Source organism: Salvia miltiorrhiza, chromosome 8 (assembly GCF_028751815.1).
Source record: "Salvia miltiorrhiza cultivar Shanhuang (shh) chromosome 8, IMPLAD_Smil_shh, whole genome shotgun sequence".
Lineage (NCBI taxonomy): Eukaryota > Viridiplantae > Streptophyta > Magnoliopsida > Lamiales > Lamiaceae > Salvia > Salvia miltiorrhiza.
The window spans coordinates 50,962,786-50,977,330 of record NC_080394.1 but is presented as its reverse complement, the minus strand read 5'-3'; the positions used below and the strand labels follow the sequence as shown (position 1 = coordinate 50,977,330).

The following is a 14,545-nucleotide window of genomic DNA, read 5'->3' as shown; positions in this document are numbered from 1 at the left end:
GATAACAACAGGACACTAAAAGTGGTACTCAAGAAGACCTGAACTTTACAGTAATTTTGTTACTAAATCTTTCAATCTCACAGAATCTCTAAACACTTAAGTGCATCCCTCATGGTAAATCTTTTTGGCAAATTCTCATTTACATCCAGTTCAATTTGATTTGGTTTGTCCGATTTTTATTTATTTTTTAATTATTATTTTCCCATATATATTCTTCTCGATCAATTTGAAAATAACATTCGCATTCATTAAAAATATCATTTTTATTCATTAAAAGTGTCATTTAGAATGTACTATCATTTATTTTATACAAAGTATCATTTAATTTTTATAAAAAAATTCATTTGCATACATTAAAAATATCATTTTCTGTTATTAAAAGTGTCATTTGTTCTTTTATAAAAAGTATAATTTTCAATGTATCATTTGTATTTAATAAAATATAATTTATTAAAAGATCAAATCGAATTGGGCGAATCGTGTGCACGGTGTGAACGAATGTACATGAGACCAATTCAATCTTTTTTAGGGGAAAGCACGTATGAATTACTAATACACCAAAGTAAAACAAGTAATAGGTAGGATCCCACCAAATTATCCTTGAGTCCCACCAAGCTCAATTATGCACACAAATTTACACTTATTTGTACCCACACACATACTCGATAAGGAATTCAACAGATATTTGGATACGATATAATATATTGGACTAAAATTTGTCAAATTAAGAAATCAGAATCAAGAAATGGAGAAGAGTGTGCAGGTGTGTGTAACTGGAGGTGCTGGTTATATTGCCTCTTTTCTCATCAAGCATCTTTTAGAGAGAGGCTACACTGTTCATGCAACTCTTCGAAGTTTGAGTCTGTTTTTGATTTCTTACCTTTTTTTATTAAAAAAAAATACAATTACTACTAATTAAGTGTTTATAGTTTAATTTTTGGTGGTTGATTTGAAGGCCATGCTTCAAAAGTGGGATTATTGAAAGGGCTTGATCATGCAGAAACAAGATTGAAACTGTTTGAAGGTGATATATATAATCCTACTGAATTTGCAGCTGCTATTCATGGCTGTGAGTTTGTGTTTCACGTAGCTACGCCATTGCAGCACGACGGCGGCCAGGTTTTAATTTAAATTTCGATTTATAAAATAATCCCATTAATTGTATTCTAATACTTTTATTAATTCAAAATTTATTTAAAAAAATATTATTTGACATTGATCCTGAAGATTTACTTTTTGAATTGCAAGTGCTAGCTATAAAATATGTTACTGTCATAATAAATTCGATTGATGAAGTTCTTGAGCTTGTTAAAACTTCTCAGGAGTACTATATTACTTTTCTAGTGTTTTTATTGCATACAAAATATTGTTAACTATAACAATTATGGTAGTTTCAACAAAATAATTGTATGCATTAAAATGAGGCATTATAAACACTTGATCTTAATTATTTCAATAACCTTTTGATGATTGTTTTTTGTTTATTGCATTTCATAGACTAAAGTTATGTAATCGCACAACTATGAAAAATGATTATTCATTATTTCTAGCTGACAATAAAAATATCGAAGTTTTATTTCTCAAGAGACTTAGTTTTTCCAACTTGCATTTCCAATAATTTTAAAATTAGGATCGTCATATGATTCTTGAATCCTTGTAATAATGTAATAATTAGTACAAGAGTACTAGTGAGGCAGCAGTGGCTGCGGTGAAGATCATAGCTGAAAGTTGCCTCAAATCCAAGACGGTGAAGAAGCTCATCTACACCGCCTCCGTGGTGGCGGCGTCGCCCTCAAAAAGCGACGCCTCCGGCTACGAAGATACCATGGACGAGTCTTGTTGGACCCCTCTCGATCTCTCCTATGAAATGTTCTCCGTATGTGTAAAATTTTGAAGTTGGTTTCCTTTAATTTTTTTTATTACAATTAATTGTAATAAAAAAATTAATGTGACTTTTTTCATGCATGTTCGGATAGGACTATATAAACTCGAAGACATTAGCAGAGAAAGAGATCCTGAGCTATAACGGTCTTGGGATAGAAGTGGTGAGCCTCGCCTGTGGGCTCGTCGGAGGTGAAACGATCCAATCTTTCCTCTCCGTCAGCATGTCAACCTTAATCTCACAGGCATTGAGTGATGGAACATTTTACAAAGGTTTGAGAGCATTGGAAGATTTGGATTCGAAGGTTCCAATTGCACACATACAGGATGTAATCGATGCACATATTTTTGCAATGGAGAATTCAGACATGAATGGAAGATTTCTTGTTGCTAGTGATTTCTTGAAATCAGTTGAGATTGCATCTCTCATTATGAAACATTATCCAGACATAACCATTCTCCCAGGGTAAGAGAGTTTAGTTTTGTTGGAAAATTTTGTTGAATTTTGTAGGGGTTTTTTGTTTAAATTATTATATATGTTTTGAGTTTAATATAATTGATTGGATTTATTAGGTTTATTGAAGACACCAAGAGAGAAACAAAGTGGAGTTCAAAAAAGCTGGAGGAATTGGGATTTCACTACAAATTTGATGCCGATAAGATTATATATGATAGCATTGCTTGTGCCAAGAGATTGGGTGCAATATAATTTGAATGCATGTAATATGAATCAACTTCTAGTAGTTATTTATTCATCGAACATTTTGGACTTTGAATATATGTAATCAAATTCGAACATCCATGCTATGGTGAAATCATCCTTTGATTTAATGTTTAAGAAAATCAAAGATATATACAATTTTAAATTAAATTGCCATGTGCAATTTATTAAAAGAATAGATGGTTTTATTTTTTAATTTTGTAGAGTAAAAGTAAAGATGCAATTTTGGGTGATTTTTAGGTGACTTTACGCTTTCAAGGTTGTACACATATATACGTACTATATCTATATAATGATTATGGGAAAGAAAGAAAAAAAAAGAACTTAATTTCCTTTTTCAAATTTCAAGTTAATGGATTAAATCTGACGAAAATGAAGAGTTTGAACAGATATAAATTTGTATAGATAACAAACTTATAGTAATTTTTATGTCATCTTTATGTCGTATTTTTTTTAGTTAGTGTTTCTTTTAAATTCCAATTTTAAGAAAAATACGTATGGTTCTGAAATATAAAACTTGAAATATGTTGAACATATAAAAATAAATAAATCGTGGTATATCATATACTAAGAGGGTGTATTAGTTTAGAAATTTTGTAGATTTTTACAATCCAAGGATTTTAAAAGTCTATGGATTTCACACAGATTCTTCGTGTATTTTGGAATTCTAATAGGAATCTGCACAAACTTTGGATGAATTTTTATCAAGAATTTGACGTGATTTTTACGGATTTGAAACCAAAAATCCAAGCATCTGTGAGCTTCAAGCGAGCGCTGGACCCAGCGCCCAGCGATCGCTGGGTGCCAGCGAGCTATATAAACCCCGCAGGCGCTGGAACCCGGCCCTAATTTGCCCTTTCTCCACCCAGCGCCGCAAGCTTCACTTCTTCCCCAAATTCTTTTCTTCCAAGCTCCTCTTCTTCCCCAAATTATTTTATTCCAATATTCCTCCACCGCATGAAGCCAGATCCCCACCGCCTCTACCACCGTCGCTCACCTCCAACGACCGCTGGCAACATGGTTCGAACCAAAAACGCTAACATCAGGGCAGACGAAGATTTTGAGCAGGAGGAGGAAGATTTCACGGAAAGGTACATGTGTCCGTTTCAATTGATTTCTGAATGGGAGGGCACAGTATTTAAGAAATTCAACGAATCAGAGATTGCTCATCCTCATTATTTGGATTGAGATTTGATTAGGGATCTTTGTCTTGAGGGTAGAGTAATTAGATATTTGAAGCATTTGGGGATGGATAATTATGCTAAGAATATTTTTTTTATATGATCCTCTGTGTTATGAATTCTTGACTACCATGTCTGTGAGTGGTGATAAGAAGAAGATTAAAGTTAGGATGAATGAGAGGGATTATCATGTTAGTTTGGCAAGAATGAAATCTGTATTTGGATTTTCCATTAGTGGGGTAAATGAGAGACCTAGTTCATTTAATGCTAATCAAGTTTGGACTGAATTGATGGGGTTTGATAATTAGAATTCTTCTGGTATGCCGAATGGATACATTAGAGATTCGGCATTAGCCATTGTGCACAAATTTATTGCATATAATGTGTCTGGAAAGGAGCAGGCAAATAAAGTGAATGCAACTGAAGTGTATCTGTTGTCTTGTGCTTTAAATGGCACAAAAGTTTATATTTCAAACTTTATTTGGACGGCTATGACTCAGATGCAGAAACGGTCTTTTGCCCATGCTTCTTTTTGTCCCATTGTCACTGGTTTGGCGTATGCATTCGGAGTTCTAACTGACACAACGGCCAATCAGGATGGTTATGAGGAACTCGCCCCTTATTTCATTGATTTTAGTGAGCTAAAAGGAGATCAGTTGATTTCTGATCGATACACTTTAGTTTCTCCTGCAAAAAGACATTGTGTTAGTACGTTCATACACTTCGAAATTGCAGCGGATCGTCGTCCTCCCACTTTTACTGTTTCTGGAACCGGTACATCCGCTAGTGGCAATGAAGAAGAGGAGAACAAAGATGAAGATCAAGAGAAAGAGGAAGGGGGGAATGAAGATCAACAATCTGGTGGTTCAATGTCGGGAGATTACTATCGGAAATTTCAAAATGATTTGGCCTCATTCCGTACTCACATTGACTCTTCTTTTGGAGCATTCCAAAATCATTTCGACGTTTCAATTGGATCATTGAGGCAAGAGATGAATGCTCGCTTTGATGCACATGACCAGCAGATGGCCGATTTACAGCGCTAGTGGGATGCTTGGAGACCTCGGAAGTGATCTTTTTCAGTTTTTAATTTGGATGAATGTTTGGATTGTTTTTGAATTTCGATGATTTATTTTTGAATTTGAATTTGTATTTGAATTTGAATTTGGATGAATGTTTGGATTGTTTTTTGAATTTGGATGAATGTTTGAATTTGTTTTTGAATTTGGGTGATTTTAATTGATTGTAATAATATTGATATCTTTAGGTTAATCATGCCACATATTAATTAATTATTCAATCTTATTTTATCTCATCATCGAATTACCTCATGTGATGATGATCTACATTTTTTTTAAATTGGAGTTCCTAGTTTTGACTTTGGTTGTCATAACTAATTAAGCCTTAATTGGTTAGTTATAACTTTATATTTACAATCATCAAATTATATTTTATTTATTTGTAAACTTGAAAAAATCATAAATATATATATGAGTGATTTACATTGTGCGGATGATCACACATGCTAATTTGTGGTTTAATATTTATATCATTGCACGACTTATTTATCTCTGTTATTCAAATTTTAGTTATATTTCAAAAAAAAAATTCTTATAAAAGAGTGCTAACAAATTAATAAAGACTTCATTATTGAGATTTTGTTGAAGTTAATGATGAGAGGAACCTGCAACTTATTTTAGGTGAGTGTTAAATAAATTTATCTCATGCATAATAATTTATACTTTTAAAGGTAAATCTATCCATATGAACTCAGGTCAGCCTTGTTTTGCTAGTTCTAAATCACACTTTTAAATATATAAAATAATTCATCAACGTCCATGAAAAAAATAATCCAACATTCATAAATAAAAAAAATCCAACGACATCCGGATAACAATCCACCAAAACACCTCCCTAAACATTATGTTCGGTCTCATCATCTTCATTTCCATCGTCTCCATACATTGACCTATTTTCCCACATAGCATTAGCAATACTTGTTCTGCATGTATTAGCTTCATTTCTTTGAGACAGTTGGCTTTTAGAAAGATATTTCAAATTGTCTGCATCGTTTTCAAGATCTGGTGCAACATTCTCTTCTTCATCTTCGACTTGAAATTCATCCGAACGACATTCTTTCCGAAGAAAGTTGTGCAATCCAGCACAAGCTAATACTAACTCTGCTTGTGTGCGAAATGGGAATGGAGGTGCGATTTTGAAAATTGTGAATCGCGACTTAAAGATACCAAAAATCATCTCAATCACATTTCTCAATGATGCATGACAAAGATTGAATAACTCACTTGCATTTCTTGGGTGACGACCTTGACCACCAAAATCTTTAAGATGATATCGAACACCACGTAACAGAGCCAAAAACTGACGTCGGTTAGGAAATCCACAATCCACTAGGAAATATTTACCTTGAGGCACATGAAGTCCATTTGGTCTCGATAATGCGTCACTTAAAAGTTTTGAATCATGGGCCGAGCCTTCCCATCCACTAAGCACATAGATGAACTACAAAACAAAGTTGCAAGCTGCCAAAACATTTTGTGATTGCACACCATGACGGTTACGATAACTGCATACGTCTCTAGCTGTTACCATTGCCGGGATATGAGTGTCATCTATAGCTCCGATACAATCCTACAATAAAGTGAATATGTTATATAAGAAAGCTAAAATATTTGATATACTACAAGAGAAACAATTTAATATACAACGAAAAGCATTAATGAACATAAAATAAAACATTGTTGTATATACAACGAAAAGCATTAATTAATACCAATTTCATATATTTACGATGATTAATTTTTTTTCATGAAAACAATAGATCACACTACAATAATCTAAAAGCACCTAAATAATATAATATCGAAATGATCCATACCTTAAAGAAAGGATTAAATCTTGTACTTTCCCGAATTTTAGTCGGTAATGTTGTAGTCGGCTTAACCATCATGTCCGGTGCTATGGTGTTCAATGCTTTCAAGATTTTATTGAAGTTTTGACTAGTAGCAAAATGCGAACGACCGAACCTTTGACGAACATTACCATATCGATCATTGTGTCCTACAATGATCAAGAATGCTGCCACCATTTCTTCAACAGTTGTGTATCGTGTATCTGAAACATGAGTTTTCTCTCTAATGATCCGGCATAATTTCATAAACACATCCGGATACATTCTATACAACTGTTGAAAACTGTTTGGATCTCCGTCGAGCATATTACGTACAAAATGGTATCCTTCCCGAGTCTTTGGTCGTCGCATCAAAGAGTTGTCAATAGTGCGCGGCATCATCATAACATTTCCTAATAAAATTATTAATGTCTTAGTTGCCATCATCAAGAGCTTAACCTTTTCATAAAGCTCAAGCTCCTTTTCTGTTTCAATTTCATCTTCATAATTCATGCTGCCATATAAACAATGAAACAATAATAAAGACATTTTACTAAAATACAAAAATAAAAAAATGAATTCATTAATGATCAAAAGAAAGTTTGAAAACCAAATACCAACAAAACAATGTACTTATAAAAAGATGATCAAACAAAAAAAAATATAGTTTCCAAAACATGACTGAAATCATCACTATCCTCTAATCCTGTAAGCTATCCAACGTGCTCGTTCCTCAATAGTCATTTTCAAAAATCCATCTTTCTTTGTCTTGGTATCAAGCAAGTCAAATGCTTTGATGCGAACGTCTTCATCCAAATCTGAGATTTCTTTTATAGCATCCCAAGTTGTATAAGATCTTTCTCTTTGCATAGTATCTCGTTTCTCTAAGAGGCTATGAACTACATCAAAAGTGTTAGTTATTTTTTTAGCTTCTGCCATGAAATCATGATGCGAACTATTTTCAGTATGACCAGAATTTATGTCAAACTGGGCTCTACTTCTTTTGGCAGCAGCTCATTTCTGAGTGGAGACGTCAGGCACCTCAGGGAATACTAAAGGTGATTTGGATCGAGATGATGGTGGATCATCTTGAGCTAGTCCTACAAACGCCTCATTTTCAGCATCATAATTCAATTCTTCTATGTGCGGAGCTCTATTTTCATCAACTCCTAATGTCCTAGCATCAGTAGCACAACCCAATTCAATTGAGTTTTTTCCTACAGCCACACCATTCCCAACAACAATTCCCAACTCATAATAATCCAGACAATTCCCCAAGCGCAAGTATGCATCTTTTGGGTGAGCCTAATATAATAAAGAACAAATTTATTAATTAACTATATTATTTAAATAACATTATTAAAAAAAATAATTGCTAACAAGTTTACCTGACAGTACGCCTCCCATACTTCATCTGAGACCGTGAACTTTTTAGCATTGTTGTCATAGCCAAAACCAGAGTTAAACTTCATGAGTGTTGAATAAGCTAACCAACGGTTCTTAAACCATTTGATACGACTTAGGTAGTGGTTATAAGTCTTATTACACCCAATTCTTTCATTAAGAACAGGAATTATCCTTTCTTCAACAGTTGCTTTGCTAAAGATACCACTATTATCACGCCATCCCCGATTCGCAGACTAAACCAAAATTTCTAACAATACATCGCTTTGTTCCTTAGTCCATAGTTCATAGACTGCCCTCTTTTTTGTATCTTGTTGTTGAGAATCTCCCATGATAATATTACTAGACACAAAATATATATACGTATATAGTACTATAACAACGAATGAAAGAAAATATAAAGAAAAACAACAAAAACTGGAATCAACTCACATGCAATAGAAAAACAGAATACGGCTGCTAACAATTTATAAAAATATAAGATTTATGCAATAGAAAAATTGAATAAGAAAATAATATGAAGATACAAGATTTATGAGAGAATACCTTGGTAATAGCCAATGTAGAACCCTAAACTTGTGTTCTTTTTCGAGTCTGCTTCAAATTTTGTGTGATGAAATAAACTGAACACGACTAAGCTACTATTTATAAAGATGTCGCTGGGCCCAGCGACCGCTAGTGCCCAGGGATCGCTGGCTTCTCCAAGTGGCCGCTAGGGCCCAGTCATCACTGGCTTTGTGAGCATCGACCGTTGAGTGCCAGCCTGCGCCGGCTTTTTGAGCCACGTCCGCTGGAACCCAACGAGCGCTGGATAATCTGAAGAATTCCGAATTCTCGTGGTCTGTGGTCTGATTTGTTCATGTGTATTTTTTGAACGAAATCAATGAAAGTCATTCCAATTTTAAAGTCCATAGATTTTTAAATACCTTTAGATTTTCACAGACTTTTAAAAGTCTTGAACGAATACACCCAGATTTTAAAAGTGCAGAAATCTATTAAAGTCCTAAACGAATACACCCCCCCTAAGTGTATATATGCACGGCTACATGCTTTCATGGGAAACAAATTTATGCCTACATCTTAGTGGGGTACTTTTCTCATGTAAAACCATGTAGATACGAAAGTTTCGTACCAAATACTAATATTCAGAAATTTGTCTCTTTAGGACGGACTAATATTAAAGTAGACATTTTTTTAGTACAAATGTATTAAATTCGAATCTTATTAATATATTCTATTAGGTCTGAATTTTTAAGAGTGATTATATATTTTCTGTAATTTGTAGGAGAGAGAAAAATTACATATCCATGTGAAATGGCATCATACGTAGTGAAATCGGGATACATCGGAGCATGCCGCCATATGCACACATAGAGTTGTAAATTAACATAGTTACCTATGAAGTCATGAATTATTAATCCCCAAAACCCATAAAATCGTGAGAAAATTGTTAACTAGGTGTCGAAAATGATGAAGGAGGAGAGGAACAAATAAGCTATAAGCCTTTGAATCCCACAAACAACGAAAAACACCCGAAGACAATGAGTAGCAAAAATAGAATTTCAGTCTATTGAGCGAGCATAGTTTTACAATATACACATATCTGATCCCCTATTTATAGTGCTCAAAGTACCATGGCAAAATGATCTTTCTCAATATCTCACGTACACAACATGAGTTGATCACAATATTTGTAAATCTAATTAAATTCGACTAAAAACTAACTATTTTGTTCACTTATGCCTCAAGGCTATTGATTTCGAACCACGTATTTTGTGTGAAATATCACTGGCCCGCCCTGACACCTCAGGGATGAATGTGTTCGTTAATGATTGCTCTTTTTTCTCGCCTCTGTTGTCGAGGTTGTCCTTTATTTAAATGAGAACTTTTTTTCCCCATGCTTGGTCTCGTGTTTTGGTATCACCGCTGTTAAAAATATATGAATTATTAATAACGATAAAATTCATAAGCTTGGGTCCCCTATCTTCATTATAATTACAATATCAATAATTATAGAATCAGTCCTGAAAAGGACAATGCTTGGTTCCGGATTTACTCCACGTCACTATGCGCAAGCAATTCGACACTACAAGAAAATACAGCTCCTGCGACCGAATTTAACGACCGAATTTTTCGGTCGCTAAAAAAGCGACGATAACGACCGAATTTTAAACTTTAATGATCGTAGTATTTTTTTTGTGTTTAATTTTTTTAGAAGTAACGACCGAAAATATCGGTCGTTAACATTTAACGACAGTTATTATGACCAAAATTCGGTCGTTAAAGTTTTATTTATTTTTATTTAATTTTATCTTAACGACCGTTATAAACGGTCGTTAGTATTGAAATAATAATAATAATAATAATAATAATAATAATAATAATAATAATAATAATAATAATAATAATAATAATAATAATAATAATAATAATAATTTATTATATATAACTGTGACGCTCGGGGACGAAGTGAGGAGTGATCGTCGGTGCAAAAGAGGCACGGATAAGAAGCGGCTCCGATTAAAACTTCCAAACGGAGGGGCATAGGGATGAACCTGCACACACCCGAACGAGAGAGATTCCGAGAATATGCAAGTATGAGACTGCATATTCGAGAAGAGCTTAAATGATTTGATAGGTGCTACTCATATCAACAAGATGCATCTTCTTTTCTGGTGCCAACGTGGAAGAAACTCCAAGGTTAAGCGTGCTTGGCTTGGAGCAATTCTGGGATGGGTGACCCCCTGGAAAGTTTCTCGGGGAGCGTGCAAGTGAGGACAAAACACGTTAGAAAAGACTCTGTTGGTTTGTGGGGACAGCCGTCAAGTTTGAAGCCGGGCTGTTACAATAACGACCGATTTTTTTGGTCGTTAAAATTCTGAGGAAATAATAATAAATGTAAAAAATTTAACGACCAAAATATCGGTTGTTAAGTTGAATTTCGGTCGTTGCAATTGCGGGTTATACTTAGTGTTTCTCTTTTTCCCCCCATTTTCTTCTTCCTCCCCTCCGTCGATTTCTCCGCCCCTGCCGCCGATTTACCAATTTGCCGTCAATTCCCGCCGTCCCTCTGTCCCCTCCACTGCTTGCGCCGTCCCCGACGAACGGCCACCTTTACCGACGCCCACGACGTTGTTTCTCCGCCCCCGCCACTGCCGTCCACCCACCGCGGTTGCTGTCCGCGCCCGCCTGCTGTCGTCCGCCAACCGTCGCCTGCCTGTTGCCGTTCGTCCCGCCCCTTACTGCCGACCCGCCCTCGCCGCCGCTGGACACCCGCTGCCGCAGGCGATAAGTGTTCTTGGTGTGTGTGTGTGTGTTTTTTTTAATACATTTAAGTAGTTTCCTTTAATTCCCAGCCACTCTTATCGCCGGACTGCCCCTGCCCTCGCCGGACCGCCTCTGCCCTTGCCGGAATTTGCTATTTCCGGTTAGTTTTTTAATATATGCTATTTTGTAGTTTAATTTAGGAATTAAAGGTTAAATTATGTTAGCTTATGAATGTATGTTAGATTAATTAGGTTAGGTTAAGCATGAATTTATATGATAATTTTGCATGATAATTTATGTGTTAATTATGCATGATTTATTAGATAATTGACTTATGATATCTAATTATGCATGATAATTATGAATTAACTTATGGTATCTAATTATGCATGATAATTTTGTGAATTTATGTTAAGCATGAATATAATTGGTAATTACTAGGTTGGTTTGAAGAACTTAGTTAAATTAATCTTAGGATATTAATAGGTTAGATCACAGAAGATCATATAATCAGACAAAGTTGAGATATAAATTGAGTTCACAATCGAGGTAACCATGGACGAGTTGCTGGTTTAGACTGTAGCATAAATGGATAAATAGTTTGTCTTGACAATTTATTTATGCTAGTACACTTGTGTATTGAACAAGATCACAGTAAGACGAATTCTTATATTCTGACTAATTAAGAATCAAGATCTCTGTGACTTAAATAGTCTTAACCTTAATTGGATTAATCGGTGTGAATAATTAATTGAGCATTGCTTTGATTTATCAAGGGTGAGAGTTCTATTGAAGCTCAATATACTCGATAGTTTGGGAGATAGTAATTATGATTTGACATGTGATTATATTGCAATAAGGATCTGTGTCCTGCTAATAACAGGATGATAATATTCTCTTAAGGAACTTAATAAGTTTATCGTATTAAACCCTGCAGGTGGAATTAGTTCCAATACGATAATAAGTTTAAGTGGTAGCACTCGAGATGTCGTTTATTATTAAACGACTGATTAATTAATTAATTGATCGTCAGATGAATTAATTAATTAATGGATATTGGATATCTTAAACACGGGGATTAATTAAGTCTAATACTAGCCCCGACTCACCTAAAGAATAAAGAGGTAATTCAGTATTAATTTTCTAGTAGAATAAATTAATACTTATGTCTCGATTTTGTTCTGGGCTGAATAAGAAAATCAAGCACCGGGAGGCCAAACTTTATTCAAGCTAGTAGATCTCCGCTTGGCCCAATAAAGGCTGTATTCCATAGGGGGCGTCCCCTCTCCATCTCTTAGGCCTTTGGGGTTGGTTTGGTTTAATTAAGTTTATGGGTTTATTATTTAGGTATGATTAATACCTAGTATAAATAATAAGAGAACCATAAAATCTAATTACTTCTCTATTCACACAAAATCAGAAAAGAGAGAATTCTGTGAGAACAGAGAGAGAGAGAGGGGGAGACGCATTCCTAGAGGTGGAGAGGACTTAGAGCTCGTTGCCATCCAACGTCAAGTCTTGCTGTGGGAAACAAGTCGGAAGATTCACTCTGGAGTCTCTTATAGTCGGATTTGCAAGTAAGATCTTATTCTCTTGTAATAGGCACGTTGATTTTTGTATGTATTCGTTTGATAATCGGAATGGATCACGGGCACGTGAATCATATGTCATAATATGGTTCCTACAGTTGGTATCAGAGCCGTTGGTTCCAGAATTCCGGATCTATCAGATAAACGAATAGTAAAATCAATAAGGTTTATCGTTTATAACCTATTTCGTCGTTTTATCGTGGGATGCTCTTATTGTTTTTGATTTTGCCGTTTTGGCCATTTTTTGCACCACAAAAAAAAATCTGTGGTTAATATAATTTTCCGTTGTATTCGTACTTTCGTTTGTACGGGTCGAGAAAGCTTTATGATCGCACCGAAAAAGATGAGGGTGGCAGCGGTGAAACAGCAGTTAGCGACGCCTCTTTTCCACCTACTCGTGTTCAGCCGTGGCATGGTTGATGAATGAATGGAATCCGATTTGTTGGAGCTTTTGCTCCGGCGTCTATGGTGTTCAATCCAACTACAAATTCGGTCGGAGTAGTGTGTGGGCGAGAGACGACGCTTCACGGCGACAACGTGTGCATCGCATACGTGGGTGGTCGCGGCGGCAGCATTCATTTTGGCACGATGCTGCTGTGTTGTTTCGTGGCTAAGGGGGCGCTCATTTTTTTAAGGCGTGGTAACCCTAGATGCCAGTTATGGGAGCGATGCCTTGTGCAGCGTTGACCCCCGTGAGCGAAGTGGGAGTTTTTCGAAGATGACGAGAGGTACCAAAAGACGAAGAGATTTTTTTGTAATAGATTAGTTTCTCTTTCGTTTATTTTATTAATTTGTAATAAAATAGGCAGGGACGAACAAGTTCCAGTCTCCACGATAAGACGACAATTTTTCGTTTATATTTGTCGTTGATAGCATGTCGTGGATTTAATCACCGTTAAGGTGTTTTAGAGCATGTTTTTTGTTGGGAACTTAATGGAATATCCTAATCCTTGTTTTGATGATACCAAAATCCGTAGGCCTTGTTTGTAATAGTCCAGAACTGTTCGAACTTAAGTGTTAGAGTTCTTTTTCTAGTTTAGTTGTTGTTCTGAAGACTGAAGAACGAAGGGCTGAAGACTGAAGACTGAAGTTGCCGACTGAAGTATCAGTCGAAGAATCAGTCTTGAACTGATTACTTAATGCGTGCCACGTGGAATCAGAGGACTGATACTAAAGTCAAGTATCAGTTAAACATTCTTCCTCGGACTGAACCTCCAACGTTCAAAGGAAGCCACGTACTCCAAAAAGTACAGCTGCATTAAATGCAGAGATCTCAGGATCGTCCTTTCTCTGCAGAGATCATTCCTATTTGGTGACTACTTTATCAGAGACGTCGCATCTCCTGCTCTTCAACATAACCGTTCTCACCAAACAAGGAACCTCGAAGATTGAAGCCTCAGCCCAAGTTCAAATTACTCTCTAACGGAAGAAATCTTGAAGACCTTCTTCGTCAACGGATCTATTCAAGACTTCTCCTATAAATAGCGCTGGATGATCACTTCAATCTTCACCGATTCAACAACATAAGCTGAAACTCTGCCAAAATTATTTCTCAGCCAAAAGATTAAGATCTCCAAAGCTTGAATCGAAGAAG

At 35.6% G+C, this 14,545-nt stretch overlaps 2 protein-coding genes across 2 annotated transcripts; one reads left to right on the top strand and one right to left on the bottom strand.

Annotated features, from left to right (window-relative positions):
* Window positions 1-580: 580 nt before the first annotated feature.
* On the top strand, window positions 581-2,712 carry LOC130998903 (protein BRI1-5 ENHANCED 1-like). Its single transcript, XM_057924342.1, has 5 exons — window positions 581-860; window positions 956-1,119; window positions 1,676-1,876; window positions 1,977-2,347; window positions 2,455-2,712. Exons 1-5 carry the CDS (start codon window positions 746-748, stop codon window positions 2,588-2,590), a joined length of 987 nt encoding a protein of 328 aa, XP_057780325.1. The 5' UTR covers window positions 581-745; the 3' UTR covers window positions 2,591-2,712.
* A 4,993-nt stretch (window positions 2,713-7,705) lies between these two features.
* LOC130998630 (uncharacterized protein At2g29880-like) lies at window positions 7,706-8,163 on the bottom strand. Its single transcript, XM_057924042.1, has 2 exons — window positions 8,080-8,163; window positions 7,706-7,996 (listed from the first exon to the last, which is right to left on the bottom strand). Exons 1-2 carry the CDS (start codon window positions 8,161-8,163, stop codon window positions 7,706-7,708), a joined length of 375 nt encoding a protein of 124 aa, XP_057780025.1.
* Between the last annotated feature and the right edge of the window lie 6,382 nt (window positions 8,164-14,545).